The sequence below is a fragment of the Centruroides vittatus genome, unplaced genomic scaffold (assembly GCF_030686945.1).
Source record: "Centruroides vittatus isolate TY-2023 unplaced genomic scaffold, ASM3068694v2 contig_970, whole genome shotgun sequence".
In the NCBI taxonomy this organism is placed as follows: domain Eukaryota; kingdom Metazoa; phylum Arthropoda; class Arachnida; order Scorpiones; family Buthidae; genus Centruroides; species Centruroides vittatus.
In genome coordinates, this window is record NW_027122643.1 from 1,196,676 (window position 1) to 1,221,311 (window position 24,636).

At 26.1% G+C, this 24,636-nt stretch overlaps 1 protein-coding gene across 4 annotated transcripts in view; it reads left to right on the top strand.

Moving 5' to 3' along the window:
* Positions 1–17,551, top strand: part of LOC136985432 (cell adhesion molecule Dscam1-like) — a 79,777-nt gene extending 62,226 nt beyond the window's left edge. Inside the window, exons 20-26 of one of the 4 annotated variants that reach the window (XM_067282713.1) lie at positions 1,485–1,775; positions 1,901–2,065; positions 9,686–9,855; positions 10,392–10,473; positions 11,991–12,095; positions 15,253–15,351; positions 16,839–17,551. In XM_067282713.1, coding sequence (XP_067138814.1) covers positions 1,485–1,775; positions 1,901–2,065; positions 9,686–9,855; positions 10,392–10,473; positions 11,991–12,095; positions 15,253–15,351; positions 16,839–16,888 — 962 coding nt within the window. In that variant the 3' untranslated portion in view covers positions 16,889–17,551. The remainder of the gene's footprint in view (positions 1–1,484; positions 1,776–1,900; positions 2,066–9,685; positions 9,856–10,391; positions 10,474–11,990; positions 12,096–15,252; positions 15,352–16,838) is intronic. The other 3 variants (XM_067282714.1, XM_067282715.1, XM_067282716.1) reach the window with 3 other exon arrangements.
* The last annotated feature ends 7,085 nt before the right edge of the window (positions 17,552–24,636 follow it).

The following is a 24,636-nucleotide window of genomic DNA, read 5'->3' on the forward strand; positions in this document are numbered from 1 at the left end:
ATCTAATTTTTATAACTTAATTAAAAATTAATAGTAATTAGTAACCAAATGTTGCAGAAACGTTTCTCATAAAACTGTAATTAGTTGGCAAGAATTGTTTTTAAATGAATTTCTAATTAATTAATTTAAACTGGAGTTGAAAACAATTGATTTTAAACGTCGCGAATAAAAATTATTTGCAACTTCCATTACTTTTTCTTAAAAGAAAACGCATAAAAATAATAATTATCGTATAGTAAATTAATTATCTGACTTAATATATTTTTCTACACGTTAAATAATAATTTAGGCAATTAATAAAATTTTATTAAAAACCATTAAATGATAATCATTTAATAATTTAATTTAATATTGTTAGTGATTGTGGTTAATTACATGAAAGTTCTAACTTCTGTTGTTGCAGATCTTTATTCAGAGCTATTGTAGAAACTATAAAAGTCATTCCTTTATAACCTCGAGACAATTTAAAAACACTAATCTTAATTCACTAGTGCTAATTGACCCTAATTTGGACGCTAATTATAGAGGTATCAATAGAAGAAGTAAGGGAAGAAAAGTTATGACGAAAATAACGAAACTTCTTCTTGTTTTTAGCGGTTCTTTTACCAATTAATTCTATCTTTAATTAGAAAGAAGCACTCTCGTTAAAATCAACCTTTATTACTTTGTTAAATTGTTATTAATGAGTAAATTAAAGTCAATCTCTCACACTTATATCTTAGGGGAAAAATACATATTTTTATGATAATTTCTTGTTTAATTTATAATATTTAAAACGTAAATACTGTACATTTTAATGAAAACTTAGTAAAAATGTTTAAAAATTTAAAATGAAGGTGTGAAATCTTCAACTTGAACACTTATTAAAAACAAACTAAAAATCTGGATTTACATTAGAGAAGTTGTTATGTAAGTTAAAATGTTTTCTAAATTATAGCAAAGGAACTTTAAGAGAACACATAGTCGTACACTTACTTTAATTGTCTATCAAAATGTTGGCATGGCATCATTTTCCAAGAATCCATCACCAATCTCTTTACACTTGTTTTATAAGATGTGGACATAAAATAGTAGTTTATGGGTGTCGCTACACATTAGCTATTGGTTTGTAGCACTACTAATGACTTTGTAAACGACAGACTACATTATTGATAAGAGTGTCGTTAACCTTACTCGACATAGGCATACATTATAGTCAAGATGGCTAATGAGATGTCTACAGCAAAGTTGGGATAATCAGGCTTGACAAGCGATTAGAATTGCATTACCCTATGTTGAAATCTTTACATTTTAGTTCAGAAAAGATACGCTTTATATCTATTTAATTACTTGTATATCACACTTCTTGTTTCAGTTCTGTAAAGTTGTTTTAGTAATGATGATCATCAGTCTAAAAATTTAATAAAATTGATTAAATATCTTTGGTGCAGTTAATGTAATAATTGATTTTCGAGATTTTCTTTCTTACTTTTTTTTCTTCTCAGTTCCTGTATCACCCGATATGGCGACAGCATTGACTTATAACTCGACTTCAGCAACTGTCCACATGAATAGTTGGCACGATGGCGGATGTCCATTGACAGGTTTTCTAATTCGATATAGACAGAAACACGAAACAATGTGGAGAGTGATTGCAGAAAACGTACCAGCTGAACAAAATCACGTAGATATAACTGGTTTAACTCCCAACACTTGGTACGATGTGTTAATAATTGCCGAAAACACAGCAGGATCGACCGAGACTGAATATAGTTTTCTAACTTCTCCAATATTTGGTGAATATCTTTTTATAATATTTAAGTTTATGATAGCATTTTTTACTCATTTTTTTCTAAGTTTAATTAATATTTAAGCAGCTTAAATCTTATATTCTTTGTAATCTAGTGGCTCTTTTCTACAGAGTCCATTACCCCGAAGACGGTCATCAATAAAGATACTATTCCATTTTACTTTGATATGACGATAATACTTCCAGTATCCGTCTCTCTTATCGTCATCATCATCGTCCTGATAGTAGTTTGCCTTGTCGTCAGGAAAAAGAACTCTTCTGAAAGTTCTCACTGCGGTAATAAAGCATTTCTACGTAATTATCATAGAATAATGTCATTTTATTAATACGAAAGTATTCCTTTAAATCTAAAAATATATTTTGTTTAAGCATTTTTATAAATTGTTTCATATAATTACTTATAAAATAACCTTTAAAATCTTTAAATGGGGTCAGGTTGAGCAGATATTAAGAATGTTTTATTAAATAAAGAAATATCATGTACATCTGCGAGTTTGGAGAGTAATATTTGGAATATAAACATTAAGAAAAATGCCAAAATTCTACAGTTTATCAGCATTATAAGCTGTTAAACGTCTTCGAACTTTCACTGCCGTTACAGATGATAGAAACGAAGCTATCGTCGTAACTTTTAATTATCGAGATTTATGCTAATAATAAATAAATAAATAAATAATTTTGATGATAAATTTTAATCTAGAATGTAAGTCGGATTCATATTTCTGCAATTATATAGAATAGTGGGTAATTCCATTTTGCTACTTAAATGTGACTTACTTTCAGACTTTGTTAAGCTGTAAAATCATTCAGTAAATTATTCTGGATAATAAATTTAAGCGATTTTCAAATGAATGTCTTTAAATAATTGGAAGCATAATCTGTTCATTAGAATTTTGTCGTATTTGGTACGGTCCTAACGATCTTGTTCGTTCTTAATGGCCGGCAAACATGTTTACAATGTCACTCGTTCTCGTGCAATGCAGTTTACCATTATACAATATGCTAAATAGGAAACATGGCACACTTTAAATCAGCCCACTAAATTTGTTTGATGTATGCTCAACATAAAAGAATATTACTTTAAATATTACTTATTTTTAATATTTTAAACAGCTTATTTTTAAAAAAAATCAACAATCTTTTCGAGTTATTTATTTATTCGCATTTAAATTATAACAATTTTTAATTTAATAAAGTAAAAAGATAAGCCTCTAGTCATAAAGAAAATTAAATATTTGCATACAAATTCAAACAAAATGTTAACATTTAAATTATAAATATTTTATATAGTTTAAATCAATGTAATAAATGTAAAAATTATTATTTAATAACATTTCTATTGATTTTCTGATATTTAAGAATCTAATAATAGTTATTATTGGCACATGATTTAAAAATACGTGGTATATAATTAATCGGGGCCTTCTGTCCCTAAGGTTTCCATATCTGGTCTTGCCATTCGTGTATCTAACTTAGTTGTTTAGATTAGGGAAAGACAGACGGACGGACGAAGGACGACAGTGAGAATTTCTACACGTCTACAATTATTACAAATTGCAGCCCAATTAAAATATGACTCATTTTATTAAAAACAAATTTATATGTCAATAAATTGTTTAATATATATACAAGAATTCAATGCATTATTTTAAGTTCTGTGATATGATTTTAACAATTTTTTGTTTCTTTGACATGTTTAAACCCTTACATTTTCTCTATTGACTGTAGAAATTTCTCTATATTTTGTTAATTTCTATAAAGAATAAATAGAATTTATATTTTAGAATGTATTTATTACATAATTTATGATATTTTCGAAGCAACTTTACGTCCGTCGATATTATAAATTTATAAATCTAGAAAGAAAAATGCAAATTTTTTATAAAAATTTATTTTAAACCTTTTTTAATTACGCTATATTTTTTAATGGAGGGACTTGATGGTGCACTTACTACATCTACAAGATAAACAACTGTAAAAAGCGTGCTTATATCGTAATTTATAATGTATTGTTTTTTTCATATATTTATAATGTTTTATCTTCGCTTTATTTTTATAATATACTTTGTTTTCTTGTTCTTTTATGCTGTGTTGTTTTTAATTTACATTCATTTTAATATTTTGGGGTTTGTTATAACCTGTGATAGTTGGATAAATAAATAAATTTAAATATATTTTTTATACTATTTTATTAAGATTAAATATTTAAGGAATGTTTTTACGACATTCTGATTTTATTTTTTATATAAATTTTCATTAAATTAGCTTTAATTGTGTTAAAGTATTGCTATAAAGAAGCATAACTATTTCGACCCAGATAAGATATTAATGTAAGTCTATAAAATAGTCATAAACCTAAAAGCATTGTATATTTTATCAATAAGAAAATACTAAAAGCAGATTTAAATATGTAAGACAGCCATTTTGTAATTACAACATTTAATTTCAATCAAACATAAGGCGAAAGTAGTGATATTATAATATTTAATTTTCAGATATTCCATTGATTTTAGACGTGTCACTCCAAACCAGTTATTTTTAGTACCTAATAAATATTTTCCTCAGAATTTCACACGAAACAAGAGACAGGATTTAGTGTAGACCCAACAGATCTTAACCCATTACACGATCTAAACTGTTCTTTTCCGCTCCATTACTTTTTCTTATTAGATGAAAACACATTTAGCAACGGCTTGAGGTGCAAACTATAGATATATATGGACTATATCTAAAACTTTCCCCATTTACAATAGTTAGAAACGAGTCATTTGTTAAATTTTACCCAATGTAGTGTGGCAGGTTTACATTATTTCGTTACTTGTTTCGTGTTTAAAAGGTCATACAATATTTTAAGTTATAACTAATTAATCCATTCTAGGAACTAATGTTGAACGAAATTATTTATATATTCTTAACATTTGTTTGATATACTGTATCGAATTTTCTATTAAAGCAATGTTACAGACTAGATATAATTTTCTATAATCTTAAGAATATTTATCTTTCATAAGCTATTATAGGCAAGTCAAACATAGATATAATTATGTTTGTACAATCGATAAGTTGCATAAAAATTAAAAACAGTATATTAATTTATATATGATTACTGTAAAAACCCGTGTAAACTGGAATGGTACAGTACTAAATAGGCAGGTTTCAGGTTCCGTTTTGGACAGGTTTCACTGTATTTGTTTTGGGTAAAAATTAGTTTTATTTAAAGAGCTGTATGTATTATTGGGCTGAATTTGAAAAAAATTATACACCTATAAATTCCCATTGTCGTCCGTTCGCTTGTCTGTCCTTTCTTAGTCTCGAGAACGATATTAGATAGATAAAATATGAGACGAGTTATGTATGTGGTATGAGAAGGAGATCCGGGTTAACTGCATACAAGCTTCCGGTCTGGAACATAAGCCACGTGATTTTAATTCAAAAAGTTTTCCCAGAACAGAGTTACATAGATGACCGGCGTGACTGTTCTTACCAGGAAAAGTATGATGTACAGGGACAAGATACCGACTTGAGATCGAGACCATGATGTATATTATAAATTAAATTAATTTAAAAAAATATGATTAAAAATTGCGGCCCAGCATTGTGACGATGTCACAATAAATTTTTGCTCGTTATAATCTACGTTCTTAATTATAGTTTTGTGTTAATGATCATTGTATGAAGAATAAGTTTTATAACGTATCTTATTTATGTAATTAAATTTTAAAATAATTAATATTTCATTATTATGAGAAAAATGATATTTTTATTATATATAATTTTAATTATAAAACGACTTTAAATTAATAAAATCCTAAAAATACTTCCTAAAAATTTTTCAGGTTTTATTGTTTCTTTTTATAAATTAATTCCATATATTATGAAGCAAATTTTTAAATTCAAGCGTTTATTTAATATTTAATTATAAGTATAATTGTTTATTTCTATATTTTACATAAAAGTGTATAAGTAATTTAGAAATATAAATACTTTATATAAGTAATTTATATTAATTCTAATTTATGTCGTTAAAAAATTTCATTCGGGTCTCATAAATAAATATTTAAAATCATTACAGTATTATTTATTTTTAAAAACATATTTGAATTATATTTTAGTAATTATATAATTATACAATTGATTGAAATTATATATATGCATAATCAGTGGTGATATTCGGCGGGTTCGCACAGGTTCGGCCGAACCCGTTGTTAAAATTTTCAGTTTCCCGAACCTTGTTAAACACACGGAACATTTCTCAGTGGGTTTGTTTTTTTTTTAAATATATTAAAATATGCGTATTATACTCTGTAATACTACTAAACTAGGGCCTTATACCCCGTTTGCACCGAGCATTTCAATCTAGATTGTGAGTAAGGTCAGAGAGTATGTCTTGGTGCGATCTCTCTCGACCGTTTCAATCGAGGTTTAATCGCGATCGATTCAAGAGTGTTATTGAAAGTAGATCCAGTCATAAGAGAGATCCCAGAATGCGAGACAATACAAGATGGCTGTGAACACGTGTCGGGCTATGGACAGCGAAAGAAAAACTATAATGTATCTCGAGAGATGATGACATGTGCCTATTTCTAGAAGCGCCATATTGCGGTAAAGAATTTCTCTGCCTTAAAAAAAAAAAAAAAAAAAAAAAATCGACAGCTCTAAAATACTATTGTTACCTGGTCTTCTCCCATGGCTCGTTACGTTCTAAATACGCCACTGATTGTTAGATATATGGTTGCAAGAAAAGGTATTGTATTTATTTCTAGCCAAAACTTCCATTTCGTTTGTTGGTGATTGTCAGGGAAAAATTTTCTGCTAGCGAACCCCTTGTTAAATATTTCGAATATCACCACTGTGCATAATATTAATTGCATTACACATTACACACACATAGAGTAATGCAATTAATATTATGTATGTATATATATACTATAGTTTCTGAAAACGGCAGGAGAATGTAGAATGTCTCGTTTAATTACAAAATAAACTACCGGTGGATAAAAACATGGATACAATAACAGTAATTATGTTTATACACAGCAACAAATACATAGAATTTAAGAGACTATACCTATAATACACTCTACATTAAATATATATATACAGTATATATATATGATCAGGTATCAGTACTACTACAGTTATTCGCAGATACGGATAAATATGATTAGCATTATCATAATTGGATAACATTTGTTTAATGTATATGATAATCGATTGTTAAATATTTATTAGTTATATAAAATATAACTGAAAGTTATTATAAAAGTACAATCAAGCTTAAACAGAACTACCATTTTAAAATCGTTTTTATAATCGATATCGTATGTATAAATATTGAGATGCATGACAGATTTATTGCAGTAGTAGCCTTTATAAAGTATATTTTAGCCTTATTCAAATATTAATAAGAGAAAAGTATGCAATAAATCATTTTCGAAAAGGAAAAAAACAGGATACAATTTCGTATATATGCTTATTAATAATTGCTAAATATTAATAAAAGGAAAAGGTTACTTTGCATTAAAACCTTAGAATAAGCGTCAGTTTGATTCTTTTAATATAAACAAGTATTTATTTAAAGTTGTTTTAACAATTTATTAATCAAAATATTAAAAAACTATATATTCTTCAAAGAATTCAAAGTAATTTACGAATCATCTCTCAGAAGAATAATTATTAATAAATAAATAAATAAATATTAACTGAATCAGCCTTAAAATAATTTAAATTTAATAGTTTTAATAGTTTAATATACTCGAAATTTAATAGTGAGTGCGTATCTTAAAACATTTATTTCAGTAACAATCATTACAAAGAAAATTCAAGTTAACAAACTAGGAGGAAAGGATACAACTGTATTCAAATAATTGGATATATAAATTCGATAATTCTGTCTCCAATAATATAATTCTACTATTTTATCTTGTATATATTTTACAAAATATTTTCAATTAAAATGTATAAAGATGTTGAGTTTACATTGATGATTTGCTACCAAATTTGCAGAGACTTCTGCATTCATAATGTATGACTGTTATCATTATCAAATTATCTTTAGGATACAAGAGGAATTTACACAAATATCACGAAGAAATTAATATAAAATTAAGAAAATTATCAAATAAACTAAAATTAATATTGAGAATAAGATGCAGAGTTTATAAAATTATAAAATGTTGAATAAATTTTAAGAGGTATTGATGTGTTTATGGGATTTGAAACTTTATTATATGATATGTATGTTTTATTATAATTTTTCTAATATTATTAACTAATTTAAAATAAATGAATTGTGTGTTTATTTTAATATTAACTTTAAAGAGAATTTTGAATAATGTAGAAAAATTATTATTCAATATTTCAAAACATCAGATAATAAATTGTTTATTTACTCAGAAATTATTTCTTACGAATCAAGTCAGTTCCGTTAAATGTAGTCATAAATATGGAAGTCAGTAAGATACTGGAATTATTATCTTTATATTTTCTATTGAATTATATATGTAGAAACTGAAGATAAGGAAAATAGTACTAAAGAAAAAAGTACTGTGTCAGTTTTATTCATTTATAATAATTATTATAATTCTAAAATGATAAATATTTCAGAAAGAAATGAAATTTTCGTTTAATTTCTGTAATATTAGTTTTGTACATATTATTATAATAAAAAGTACAGTATTTAGATTTAATATTTTGTTTTAATTTACTAGAAACATCGAACAAGCTAACGCGATTAAGTTTTCAATAATTTTTGATTAATATTTTAAAGTAAAAGATATTTGAATAATAATTAAATATTTAGAAGATTTAAAAAAAAGTCTGTTACGTTCTAGAAGATATACATTTTAGAGAGTAATTGAATCGATATAAAACGTCGAGATATCATACAATAGACGATAAGTTTTAATCCCAAATAACTATTAAAGTAACAACCGTAATATTATCTGCCATTCACATATAAGTTCATAGAGGCTAGTAGATTCATTCAGCACGACTGTAAGTCGCTCCACACTTTCCATGTCTCTAACTTAAGTGTCTGATCACCGGATCTCAACTTTTCTTCTCCTCTTCTGACCATCAATCGATAATCACTGAATGCACAGTCAGACCATCTGCAGATGCTTCCCGGCACTGCCTATTATGTCCTCTTCCATTCTTTGCCATCTGCATCCGACTGAATTCAGGCATCATCATTTAGTCCTTTATTGTCGTGCTGAAGTACTTCTTGCAAGGCTAATGCCAACCCCCTTTACACGAATTGTTTGCTATAAATTTTTCTCTCAGTTAGTTTCATCTGCTAATGAAAAGCATTTCAAACACGAAACGTGACTATAATTTCTTCTAATTCTTTTCATCGTACTGCCTGTCAGTCTGCTCGAATGTATTATTATAAAAAATATTTAAAAAAAAAATTTTTCAACTATCCTACTGAAATAATTTCTCGAGTTTCTGTAATTATGTTAATCTATATCATTGGAAAGATATAGCAGATCGATTTTTAGATATTCTTCTAATTATTTTGTTCATTTTGCAATTACTTTAATGCATATTATAAATAATCTGTCAAATTTTATCATTTCACAAGCAATCAAATATAATCATATATCTGTTACGATAATGACAAAAGAAGTATTTTTTAAAAGCAATTATTGGTAAAATTGCTTTGACTTCATTGATTAATGCATTTTCGTGTAAATATGTTTTGACATTTTTATGCATAGAATTGAAATTAAATCATACTAAAATGGAAGTGGCACTAAATTAAATTATTTTTATGTTTACTATAGTTTCTATTGTGACGTTTATTTATAGGAGTAGATTTGGCATTTATATACTTTTATAGCATAAAATATTGCAAGAAAATGTTCAAAATGTAATATTTCTTTTGAGGTTCAGGTAGCATGACTTACGGCACAAGGAAATCTGGTCAAGAAATGATGCCATTATCAGACTTAGAAAAGAGGAAGAAGCATTCTTCTGGATCCTCTTATTATCCAACACCTTATGCTACAACACAGGTTTCTGGTAGGACAACCGACGATGGAACGGATTCGGGTTATCATCAGGTAGGATTTATATAAATCTCTTGATAATATTTTTCAACATCTATATCGATTTTAATTAAAAATAGTGAGGAATGTTTATGTATGTACTTAATAAGACTGAAATAAAATTCTAACTTTGAGGAAAATTTTCATTTGTTTTATTACATTTTTAATTTTGGATAAGAGCTCAGCTTCAAATAAATTAAAATTTATGTCAAGTCTGCAAAAATTCATCATCTGGTGTACTCATAAAAAATAAACTAAATAAACAGTATAAGCTATTTACATTAGATAATTAAGTGCCGTTTTCTGTTTAAATTAAATAGAATATTTGTTTTAAAACTCTACGATTCAGCTATAAAAATGCTGCCTTATACTGTTCTTATAGTAAATTTAATTGTTTTATATAGTAAGAAAAATGTATAGCTACACTAAAAAAGTAACTAATAGACCCAGGATATTAATATAAAAATAAATTTAATTTTAGTTAATGAATGACCAGAGTATATTTTCGCTAATAAAACGTATAATTTTAACTATAACAATGATATTTTTAGTTGCAGGAGGAACCACTTTATGCCACAGTTAAAAGAACACCAAGACCCCCTCGATCAGACGCACATATTTATCAATGCCCTGGTAATTATTGAGATTCTAAATGATTTAATATTAATTTTCTCGCTAATAAATTATAATCATATTCATTCTTGTGCAGCAAAATGCATTTACTAAAGCTATTTTCAAAATATTCTTTTTATTTAACACTAAATGACAGAATTTTGACGAAAATTCCCTCTCTAGGGTACACGCTTCAAAAGATGTTAAATGAACGAGACAGGTAGAGAATGCACTAGAAAGAATAATTGATTTTTTGACTTTTCATTTTTATAACCCGAAGGTAAAATTGTTCTTTTTTTTCTGTACTAGAAGCATTCATCCGCAGTTTGTATTAGGAATATATATAATGATTAATGCCCCCAGCAGTAATTTAAAAGCTTTAAGTTAGAAGATCCGGACTGGAAAAAGTGACGATGATATCGATTATTGTTTACTGTTATATTCACACAGTTAGATGCCAATTAATTTTTTACGAAATCTACGTTAATATTTATGTTTTCGAGTTGCCATTAGTAAAAGTGTTTTATTCTAATCATCATCATCATAAAAAAAAAGAAATTAAATCGTTTAACAAAATGAACAGTTTCACTTAATCATGCTTATTGACTACTCCTTATTGATTTGTTTTATTAATTAAAGTAATGGTAAAAGTCAATAAAATTTGTTTATAATTTAATTAATTTCTGAATTCAATTTCTCGTAAATAAAAATGAAATTTCCTCTCGAAATAATGTATAAATCGACAGAGAAAGAACGACTAAATTCCTATTATTTTCGTATTGTGGATTATAATTTTATTTCAATTGATCCGCAGATTACTTGGGAATTATGATAATTGATACGTTTAATAATGTTTTAATTACAGTTTGCTTCCGAATATTAAGTAAAAAAGAAAAAAAAGTTTCGCATAATTAATATTAAAATGTCTAAATTCTGTTTCCTTCTACAAAACTAAATGTAATATAATAATCATTAATCATTAACATCATTAATGCTCATTGCCATTTATTAATTTAAAAACTGATACATTTTCCAACCTAACGATTTGCAAGTTCTGAGAAGAATTATATTATTATCTTGTTTTAATATTTTCCTAGTTCAAAACTTTATAAAATTTCTTTAAAATGAGATCATTCTTATTTAATACAGAAATTATACCACTTTACGATTTGTATTCACAAGTATATATGGAACACGAAGCACGGTTAACTTGACTTTGGGCAACCCTGTACCCTAGAAAGAGCGCAGCATTAAAGAAAAAAGAAAAAAAAGCAAGGGGAAAGATGGCCAAAAAGTTAAGGTAAATTAGCCTACCACTATGAGGACGTAGTCATTTTTGGAAGTGGTCACCACCCGACCTCCATTGTGGGTTTGGCACTCGAGATGAATATGATTAAAAACAGGTCGACATCTTATTATCTTAGTAGATTTTATTTTTAAAGTACCATTAAGTAAATAGTTTAATTCGAATATCTAATTTATATATTTATTTTTTCTTTAAATATAATGGCCACTCTCTAAATAATTATTCTGTTTAGTAGGATTTTCTATGGATACAGAGTCTTCCTACCGTTCGCAGTCGTCCATAACAAGAAAAGAACCCGGAATGATAGTACAATTGGACTCGGATAGAAGGTCTTCAGGTACATTAAACTAATCGTATAATTATATTCTGTTGTTCTATAAAGTTTAAAACATACAGACAATAATAAGAAGTATAAAAAAAACCATTTCACCACTTCCCCCAATATTTCGAGTCTTGAATGAGTAAAATTTACTTAAATCTCTTCTTGAAAATTGTATAAAACTAATTAAATAATAATAATTTATCACGTATATACGTCAATGCTTCTGATATATGGCATAATGCGCTTCATTCATGCATCAATTCATCTTGATTAGAGTTTCAAATTTCTCAAATCAATTGGATTTTGAATGATGTGTACTCGTAACGAATCTTGTTTATCAATCCATAATTAAATAATTTTTTAAAAATAAAGTATAAAAATTGTAAAATTATTTATAAGCCACGTAATATTTCATATTTTATTTTATTTTATTTTTTTAAGAAAAGAGCGTGATATACAGATTAAATAATCAGTAAGCAGAATACTTTTCGGTCGAAGTAAGAAGAAAGAATAGGTCATTAATTTTCTGGTGGCAAAATGCTGCAACATCATTAAAAATTTCATCAAATGGATCACAACCATTAAGCTTTTGATACCACACAAATTCACAGAGATAAGAGTCAAGAAAATTTCTTTTTTATAGCACTACCAACGGGTTTCTATCGCTCTTTCGCACACTTACCACGTTCTACAATATGTTTAAAAGCGCATATTTGACTGTACAGTCATTAAAAAATTAATTTTACTTCCCCCCAGAAATTATTATTTCAACGAAATATAACTTTTAAAGACTTAAAAATAGCACTTCAAATGATAAAGCAGTAAAAAGTCTTAAAGTTAATTTTAAGTATAATTAAAAAAAATCAAATAAAATAACTCGATTTACGCTTTAGCGCGTAGAGACGCGTCGTCGCGACTGTAAAACGAATGATAGCGACAGGCTGGCGCTTCTACCCATCAGATTCGCTTAAACAAGGAATATTTCATACGATTTTATACTCTATAAATATAGTAAAGTAGAATTTAAAGTAAGCAATATTTGGAGCGTGATTTCTACTAATTTACACGACACACACATACACAAAAAAAAAAAAAAAAAAAAAAAATTATTGGCACGCCACAAATTTTTCACTTTTAATAGACGAAACAAACAAAGTAAAGTTCCAAACTTTCTAAAACTTGTATATTGTATACTACAAATCATATGCTGCTTGTATGCATTTATTTCTATTTTAAAATAAACACAATCTTTAAAAAAGATCACAAAACAAAATACTATCGAAAATTATGGCACGGTATTGATTTCTTCGTTTTTTTTTTTTTACTCTCTGTAAAGATGGAAGAGCGAATTATTTGTGTAAAGAACGAAAGAAGGAAGATTGTTTAGAGGTAATTTACAATTTTATGTTTCTGTTTGACGTGGCTTCTAAAAAATATGAGGGTCTAATGACATTAGAAATTGTGTCATTAGACAATTTAAACGTGGTATATCCTTGGGTAAAACTTTGGAATGCCCAAAGTCTTCCGTGAGAAATATTGTTAATAAGTTTAAATCCATTGGGAGAGAGTAAAAAATAAGACATGAAGAGGAAGAAAGAGGAAAACGAATTCGGCAAAGGACAGAGTGGTCGAGAAGAAATTGAGAAACGATGCTTTTTAAGTGCAGTTAAAATAGCCAATGAATTGGAAATAGAAGATAATGTCAGCGTACTGTACCTCTCATTCTATTCGAAATACATTGCATGAATTTGTTTATCATGCTGGAGTTGATCGGAATAAACCATGCGTAAACAAAACAAGAAGAAACGATTTGTGTGAGCTAAAAAGTATCTCGAGAATCTAGTTATTTTCGTTAATATCAAGGTACTCTGGGGTCTGACGAAAGTAATTTTGATTTATTTGGTCACAATGGTGCTAAAAAAGTCTGGAGGAAAAAGGAGAAGCACTTAATCATACGTGTATTATTCCAACTGTGAAACAGGGAGGTGGTTCGGTGATGGTGTGGGAGATGTATAAGCAGCAAAGTAATTGGAAATCTAGTGTTTATTGATGAAACCATGAGAAAACAACAATACTTAAAAATATTGCACGAAAATCTTTTTACTTCAACCATTAAATTGGGACTAGAACAAACTTTTGTCTTCGAATACGACAACGACCTGAAGCATACATCTAAGGTAGTGAAAGAATAATTGAAATCTCAATGTTATCACTTTGGGTTGATATGATCAATTACCGAGTTGATATGATCAGTTACTAGGTTTATATCCTACAGAACGTCTGTGGGAAGAAATGAAAAGAAAATTAGAAGTAGCCAAGAGACATCCAAAAAGAAAAGTTGAGTTAAAACAGATAATACAATTGGCAAGGAATGAAATTGGCCTTAAATTCTGTGAAAAACTAGCTGCAAGTAAGCCTCGTCGTTGCCATCAATTATTAAACAAAAAGAAGTTCTACAAAATACTAAAAAGTTCCAATATGACAAAATTATATGTTTGTATGACAAAGTTTGACACCGTGCCAATAATTTTTTTGCATAATTTTCGATGGTATTTTGTTTTGTGACTTTTTTAAAGATTGTATTTATTTTATGACAGGAATAAGTACATACATATTCTAAGTAAGTCTTAAACTATATTTTTGTTTGTTTTGTCTATTAAAAGTGAAAAATTTGTGGCGTGCCAATAATTTTTTTGTTGACTGTATGTATCTATTCTGTTTGTACTGATGCTACATACAATGGTTGAAGGTAAGACAGTAAGCTTAATATCTTAAATTAGTGAGAAGTAACGATAGTTACAAAGCAGTAAGAATTTTAATAATGATCCTCGTCTTTCAATTCCATAAAGAATGACAAAACGTAGGAATGTAACGCGTTCAGAATAGTACAAATTACACTAATTACACATTCATTTTACATAAAATCAATTAAAAAAAGTTGTATTAGTTCTAAAACATAATTACAGTTTCAGTATGTTAAATATTTTTCTCCGACTAACGAAAACTATAATCTTTGTTAATTGTAAGTGTTAAACTTCCTCTAATCGTCGTTTAAGTGTTTTCTGTGGAGTTGTGTTGGAATTTTATTTATGTTTATTATATTAATAATTGCCGTTTAAGACAAATTTGGCAGTATTACATGTTTATACCATGTTTCTCTATTTCTGTGTAGATCAGTGGTGGCCAACCTTTATCTCAGGCGTGCCACAATGTGAAATGAAACCATATCAAAGTGCCAAAATTGCCCTGTCACCTCTACCGGAATATAGATGTGAGTCAGCTTACATCAAATAGTTGTTGTTGTTGTTATTTTTAGTTTTGAAATACAGATATATCAATACATAATTCCAAATGTGGAGTGCCATTTGTGGCATGCATTTAGGCTTGGTTACCACTGGTATAATAGCAGCTGTAAAAAAAGTAAAAAGAACTGAGAATTTATGCATTCTTCAACTACGAATTCTTTTTAGAAAATTAATTCTCTTAATGTTTTTTTTTATTTCTGTATAATGTATTCAATTTATAAAATTCGAGTTAATTTGCAAGAATTTTTCCGTGTTTAAATCAAATTACCGAGTCACGAATTCCTATTTCAGAGAAACCTATAAACAACAGATTTGTTTTCTTCCATTTTAAAATCGTCTATTAAACAGTCATTTGCTATAATATACTGCTAAAGTAACACCATTAGTGCAATCAATTTGCATACTTTTAACGTCGAAAGTAAGGATTTTCAGATAAAGCAAGTCGGTCGCATTTGTCTATTAAATTTATTGCCATTTGACTTCAATGAGCAATCTTCAAAATTGTGAGTTTCTAGCCGCAGTAAGTAGCCCATTTCTTGATTACGTTTGAACGACTCCCAATGTTTTATAAAATTTTAATGATAATAATCTCATTCCCTTACCATTTGTTTTAAACGAAAATAAATAAATAAATAAATAAAAACTTGCCTTGCTACATAATAGTATATATGAAAAAAGAAATAAACTTACTTAAAAGATATTTAATTTAATTTTCTAAAACTTTAAAAAAATTTTTAATGTTTTTCTTTAAATCTTTTTTTAGTTTCAACATTATTACCAAATTTGGCATTTTTTAAAGAATTTTTATTCTCGATTATTTAAACTATTTTGAATTTCTTTATTATTATTGTTATTATTATACAAGTCTATTAGAATTTTATAAAAATAAAAAAAAAATGTCACATTTCTTTCGTTTATTTTAAATTTATAACACAGAAAAAAGGACACGAAGAAATTTCATGAAAAGACCTCTATTAAGACAAAGTTATTAGAGAAAAACACAGTTGAACAAAAATAGAAACTCGGGGGAAATTAAAATTGTTGTACAGAGCCAACAACATAGTTTAAGTATCGTATTTCCTTCAGTCAACTTTGAAAAGAAAGGAATAAAATGTAGATCTTAGGTTCGTAATTTGACGAAGATAATATAAGAGAAGATTACAAATATCGATCTTCTGGTACTGGAACATTCATTATGACAGACGTGTCGTTAGCAGGTTTTTCTTGATGCCAGAAGAGCTAATCTTTTATTCATAGTTAACGGGGGAAAAAGTATTCATGCTTTGGGCCCATTTTAAAAATTAAACCCTTAGATTCTTGCATTTGATTACTAATTTAAATAATTCTTACATTGTTTTAATACGAGGTGTTAAAAAAAACATTAAATTTATACGTAATATTTATATATATAAAATGCAACAAAATTTTTACTCATTGTGTTTTTTTTCTGCAGGTGGATTTTCTAAAAAGTCGAGAGAATCAAAGCCTACACGAAATTCTTAAGAGGAATCTTCATATATTAACGTGGAAAAAAATATATCATCCATGGACATTTGTGTGTGTTGTTTTACGGGTATGAGCACAAAGGAAACGTTTCCTAAATCATGGACGGATCGAGAAAGCAAGATATATAAATATATATATATATATATATGAAAATACTTCTGAATATTACTTCCGACTTTCCACCGATTAGAATTTGATGGAAGGTTATAACCCTTATCTACTTGTCTTCCTTATCCGTACCTGTTTGTTAAGAAAAATTCTTTGTCGTGAGAAAAATTTATACAAAACAAAAAAATTCGACTTAGTTAGTCGTATATATATGTATATATACGTCTAATATATGAAGAAATTAGACGTCTCTCATACAAAAATACTTTAGACATCTTCTGAACTGATTTTTTAAAAGAAACACGTCTACCTTGTATAGTTTATTCCCAACATGGTTAAATTAAGAATTTGGAAGAATTAGTACACCAGGACTTCAAACATTTCGAGTGCCTTCATTCTCCTATATTGTCCTTAATATTAGTAAACGTATTTATGAATGTAGGCATGAAGGATCCTTGGTGTAATTGAGAGCATGAATGACCAGAATTGAGAAGAGGATGTCTTTAATTATTGCTGGGATCAATTTAAAATACAGATTGTTTAAAAAATAAACCGAGTGAGTCTGTTTATTATGATTTATAAAACACTACTCAACAACATAAAATTACTATTTTATTAATATAGATGTTAAAACAGCGTATATATTCGGTGAAATTTTGTTCTTACCTTTCCATTGAGACACAAAAAAACATTTTCTTATGTTTCAAAGGAGAAAAAAATACTACTCGAAAATTTATAGCATCAGAAATACTTATCCAAACATCATAAATGTAGAAAATAGAGTTCTCAAGTTTTATAAGTTTCCATCACGAAACACATTTACTATCATAATTTTATGTCGGTTTTAAAAAACAATATTTTTTGGAATTTTTATATTAAAAATAATCATTTATTAATTAATATTTAGGAAAATATACGCAAATTAATAGAAAGAAATATATATATATATATATACGTATTATACGCAGATAGAAGTAATCTAGCATCTTTTTAAAATAAATTTTGAAGTTATTTTCATATTATATAAACAATTATTTTAAAAATAAATTTATATGAATATAGAATTAATTTAATAGTTTGTCATTTAAAAAACTTTTCTATAACGTTTTATTTTATAATTTAAAATTTGTATAGTGATTCTTTTAGGTTGCGGCATAAATTCTTTAATTCTTAAAAAGTTTATAAATATTTTACTTTTCACACCCAATTTTTCGCGGAAATGAAATTAAATTTTAATAATATAAACAGCGTCAAACACCGTTTTATAAAAATGTTATAGAATTTTAAATATTTTTACTAAAATTTAAAGAAAGGTTCTAAATCATCTCTCTAAAATTCTTAATTTTACTTTCTCTAGACGCATATTCCCTTTAAAATAATAAAGTTTAAGCTAAAATATATAATAAATCGACCAATAAATACAGTTTATATAATAACGTGCGATATATTATACCTATACACACTTAGAATTTAAGAAGAAGATGATAAATAAATAATGACAGTTGTATTTTTTAAAAAAAAAGAGGGAGGAAAACTTATTTTAATGAATTTTTAAATGGTTTTTAAAAGCATCTCACTAACGTAAAAACTTAAATATATATAAAAAAATTATATTAAATATTTATTTATAAAAAGTAGAATAAAAACCTGCGATTATTTTATTTTTACTTCTAAAAATATGAGTGAGAAAGTTATAAAATTATATTCTTTCCTCCTTAACGATTGCTTATTCAATATAACAAGATCGAGTATCAAAGTGAGAATTCTATTGGAAAATGACTATTCTTGTTGAAATTCAATGCATATCATTTTACACGTTTTATTAATCTTGACAAAAAGAAATCGATATAATTTCTCAATATTATAATCTCCATGTCCTGAAGGTTAGTACTAATTATTTTTCTATAAGAAATATTCGTAAAAATTAAAAAAAAAAGAAAAAAAATTAAATTCCGTGCTTATAATGAAGGAAAAAATCCACATAAAAAATTCCTGCATAAACTTTCAATTTTCTAATTTAAAATACAAAGAAATAATTCATTCAAAATTAAATCTGAATTCAAAAATTACAATTTTATACTTAAATAATAATGATAAATAACCTAATTATATAGGCCTATATATATATATATATATATATATATATATATATATTAATAATTTATTAAATATTTAACTTGGATTTCGTTATAACAGATGTCGCCACATTGTTTCAAATATTTATTTTTATTATTATTTAAAAAATTTAAAATAATTTAAAAGTAAAATAATTTTTGTCCTTTTTCGAGACATTAAAGTTCAAATTTTTAGCATATATTTTATTTAATTTTTTAAAATGAATATTATAATTATTCCGCATAATTAATTTATTATTTGCCAGAACATTTTTACTTTTATTATACATTTTCTGCTTTATGATTAATAACATTACATTAAAAAAAATTCAAACCTGTTCACAAGAATAATTTATGCAACTATTCTAGAATTTGTAAAACTTTAGATTACCGTTAGAGAAAGAATTATTATGAATTCTTACGAACAATAAATTTCCTTGCTTATTTATCTCCAAACAATAGCTAAAACATTTTGTCTTACATTAGAAAAACTTTCTTTTGTTATGTTTTGAAAAAATCTAAACGTAAATTGACAATAAATTATTAATTTTAATAAAACATTGCGGTTACAATGACGTTGCCTGTTTCAAAAGCCCATATTTTTACTCGGATAATGAAAATAACCCGATTTTTAAACAACTTGGTCTACTTTTCATCTGCATTTTATTCGAGATAATTAAAGATATTTTTATTAAATTAATTTTAAAAATACTTTTAATATAAATAATAATCATCGTGCGTAAAAATTGTCAGGCGATATGTTTTATTAAATTAAAATAAAGATATTAAAAACATTAAACTTATTATATTTATTATATTTTAAATTTTTACTAAAATTCTATTGTTTCTACAATTAATATTTATGAAAATGTTAAATTTAGTTTGTTATTAAATTTAAAAAATTACGTGTACTGTATATAAATTTTTATATAAATAATAAGCCTGTATGTCTTTATTGAATACAGTAAATTGGAAAGATTTTATAATTAAAAAAATTAATGAATAAATCAGTTTAAAATTCTAATAACACTTTTGTATAGCATGTTATTTAATTCTTATAGCTGAACATTTTTTCGTAGGCCTTTTAATTAGTACAGAATTAATGTTACTGAATGCATGTAACGAAAAATATTAGTATTTCATTAAAAATAATATATATATAAATATTTATTTATTTATAATTTTACATTAACTTATAGTGAGAATTATTTTATAGTTTTTTATTATATCATTTATTTTAAAAAAGTTCTTAGATTATATACCATTTATGCATACAATAAGAAGGTTTTCAGAACGTAGAAAATTCTGTAATAATAGTGTTTGCAGATTTTTTTTTTTTCAATACAACAACAATACAAACACATTTTAGTCGCTTTCTCGCGAAAAGAAATATAAATTCCAGTATATTTATTGATTCCCATTCCTCAAAGTAGACTTCCTATAACACAAGGCCATAACGACTTGTTTCCACAATCCCACTTTCAATTTTATTTGAACAGAATACCTACCTAGCAATTGTCGCTTCTTGCTTAGCCACGATTGCTTTTCTAGTAAGGTTGGCTAGCGTGATCGAATTTCTATTGCATTTCTGACTTTGACATTTCCTATGTCCTTCTATTCATCACCAATACGTTCCCTCCAATCTTATTCTATCCCTGTTTAGATCCGGAAAAATACATATTGCAGTAATATAGTTTGATAAATAACATATCCTGTAGGTACTAAATCGAAGGTAAATCAATTGAGTTTATATAGCGAGTTTTCTACCGGCTATTTACTAAGATATTTGTTATGTAGCTGATAATAGAAGACTTATGCCCATGCGATGTTTCATATACAAGGTAAGTAATATATTTTTTGGTGATAAGAAGTGAAGTTAAAGGTTGGGCCAACGAGAATCTATACATACCCCTTACATCAACATTCCCAATACCGAGATAGGTCGTGCAGTAAATGGTTCTCCGTGAATAATTTACTTGGATTTACGACTGGTGCAGTTTCCTTACATCACATGATGTATACAGCAATGGTATGCTAGTGTGCGCCGAACACTAAATTGCTTGTCAGCCAACTGGTTATCAGCCACAAATTACATTTTCCTGAATTATCTGGCAGACTAAATTCGATGTTTTCCTCTTCACCGACAACATATTTCTTTAACAAATTTCTACACGTCTTAGAGATTGGTTCTCTTAAAGCACAAATTAGCACTTTCATAATAATAATAATAATAAATATATTATCATTAAAGTACACTACTTTACATAATTAATTATCATTATCATTATTATTATCATTATTATTATGTACTTTTGTTTAAATTTATAAGAATATTTAATTTGCTAAAAATTATAATTAAAATCAATTCAGAATATTTTCAAAAATATTTAAACTAAGAAATTTTTCTAACTAAATAAAAACTTTAGTTATTTTTTTCTACATTTAAATTAAAATTTTTAAATAAATTTCATTGCAAAACAAAATATTCATCCGATATAAAAAAACACCGTTAACAATTTTAAGCATTAATTACTAATTAGTTTAGTGAGCAACAAATTATCGCTTAGAAATAATTCAATGCCAGTGAGAAATTTATCTTCGATATCATTATTATTTAAAAAACTATTTTATTTATTTATTTTCAGCGATAAAACTAGATTACGATTAAAATTACATGCTTCGAATATACTGTAATGGTTAGCAGAGCGTAAATACATATGAATAAATGAGGAAAGTTGTATTAAGTTTTAAAATTTCTATATAAAACTTCATATAAAAAAAAATATACATTTATTTTAAATTTGCAAATAGTTTGTCATAATCTCTACTTAATCTTATTCTAAGTTATAAGACTGTGTAAACCTATGTGTAATCTAAAACTTTATTATTATCGAGTATCATCTTGCATATTTTAATTTTTAGAGATTTGTTGAAACGTTAGAATCTTATATTTGAAATATGATATTTTACGGAATTTTATCAGTTAAAAGGAAATATAAACGTTGAAAATATTTTTATTATTCGATAATGCGAATCCTTTCATTATATATACTCATGTAAATGATTTATATCTTAACTAAGCAAGCACTTAAACATATAATTATTTGCTGTTTAATTAGAGAGTAATATCACTATACAGATATAATTTTATATATAAAATACGTATATGTGTATAAAGCCGGCTATTTCGTGTGTAATTTAAATTACTATAATTATACAAAAGTGAAAAAAATGCTTAATTTATTATCGACGGGTACATTTTGTTATTTAAACGTTAAACATATAAAGGAATTAAAGTATAATGTAAGCTACAGCATATAAACGATATACATATTTAACAATATTTGATAAATATTAATATTAACGCTGAAAGTTTTATAAGTTTGTCAGTAATAGTTTATAATCAATTCAAAACATGTTGTTTAATGAATATTTATTTAAAACAGAATATAGTTTGAAATTACTAAATAAATTCCTTAAAATAAAATATGATACATATTTCAACTAAATATAATGTGTAGAAAATTAACGATTTCCTACATTTGTCCTTTAAATTACATCGACTCTATCACATATTAAAGTTTATGAACTTAATTTTTTTTTCTTAATAAAATAAATAAAATATAACAAATAATTATAAATTCAACAGAAGAGAGAGTTTTAGTAAAGTATTATTTATCAATTTCTTAGATAAATAAATAGGTTTTCATAGAAGTTTCTAATTGTTTAGTAAAATATTGCGACTAATGATAATTGATTTTTGTTTATAGAATGGAAATACAAATTGTTTTATTCTGTTATTACTCATTATGAACGTGTTTGTAAGGAGAAATGAGATTCGGGTGCATTTATTCTTTCTTTTTTTTTTTTTTATTTATTTTCCGGAAAACACAGAATACAAATAGAATTTTCAGCATTTTCTAAACTGTCGAGAAAAATTTACGTAGTGTTGATCGATACAAATGAACAAAATTACATCCGCATAGGATTTTATCTATAACGCTTATGGAAAATATATAACGGTGAATATCTATTTGATATAGAAAATTAAATTCCTTATGAGAAAGTTGATTTGTATTATCAATCATAATAATTCAGCGTAGAGAAAAAAGGTATGAATTTTTAAAATTTTAATAAAGTATCTTTTTACTTACTTTATTTTTATCACTTAATATCAGTATCAAGAATTGAAAAATTGATAAAACTGTTAGCTTTGAAGTCAATTTTCTATCTTTTCTGTAAACTGCATTTATCTGTGAAAAAAAGGAAACAAATTTATAAAGTTTTTCTGGCATGTCTTGAAAACTTGAGATTTGTTCGACTGAATAGAAACTATTTATATATTTTTAAAATTTTTTTTATAAACTAAAATAGTTTCTATATTACTAAGTTAATAAATTGTATTTAAATTGTTGTAAATAAATTTATATGAAGCAGAATTTTATTAAATATATTAATATATACTGTATGCAAAGAGAAGTTCTTTTGAATTTATTTAAATTATCATATTATTTAATTCTGTCTAAAATACATTAAAACTAGTATAAATATAATTTGATTTTTAAGAAATTTACCTGCTATAACCAGAATTAAAATAAGCTAGAAAGTATACAAGTTTTGTTTTGATGAAAGAAACTCGATTAGAAAATTGAGACAGTAATAAACTAAAAGACAGTAACTTTGATGATGATAGTGACATTATTTGTACACAGAATTTAATACTACATTTATGAGCGCACTTAAGAAATCATAATCATTAATCAGTATACTTCCAATCACTTCACGAAAGAATAGACATATCAAGAATGGAATCGCGATCCACTAGTTGGAAGTACTGTTTGCATTGATCTTCCTTTTCGTGTTATGAAAACAAATTGCATATGAAGGAAAAGGTTTATTTTGCGGCTAACTTATTTATGTGAAAAATAAACACTAGCATAAAAATAAAATAAAGAAAATAAATTTTAATAGAAGTAACAGTTTAGTGTTATAATTTAAATCAAATCATCCATTTTATTCGTTTCTAACCGCGATGAGTCCATCATTCAATTTTCAGGTAACATTATTAAATTTAATACATTAAGAAACAAAAAATTTTTGTATTTAAGTAAAATATTAAAAATTTAAGCTCTGGAATCCAGTCAATTTGTACGTTTATAAGTCAATTCATAAGAATTTCAATTTACGAATTGTTTTCTTTAATTTTTAAATATTAATATATTCTATTTTAAATTTGAATTATTCTGAACAATAATAGCTTTATCGCGTGAAAAACAATAAGTGAAACAAAGGTTATTTCTATATTTCCAAACGCAATCTATTTTCAGTTACTATAAATACTTAAAATTACATACACACATACAAACACACACATTGATTCACCGATATAAACAAAGGGGGAAAAAGATATAAACAAATACATCTTCATAAAACTAAAAAAATTGTATTCAAGACAAGAAACTTATCTAAAAATGTATATTTTAGTAGAAATTTTATCATCGATTTTTTCATGAAAGCAATACT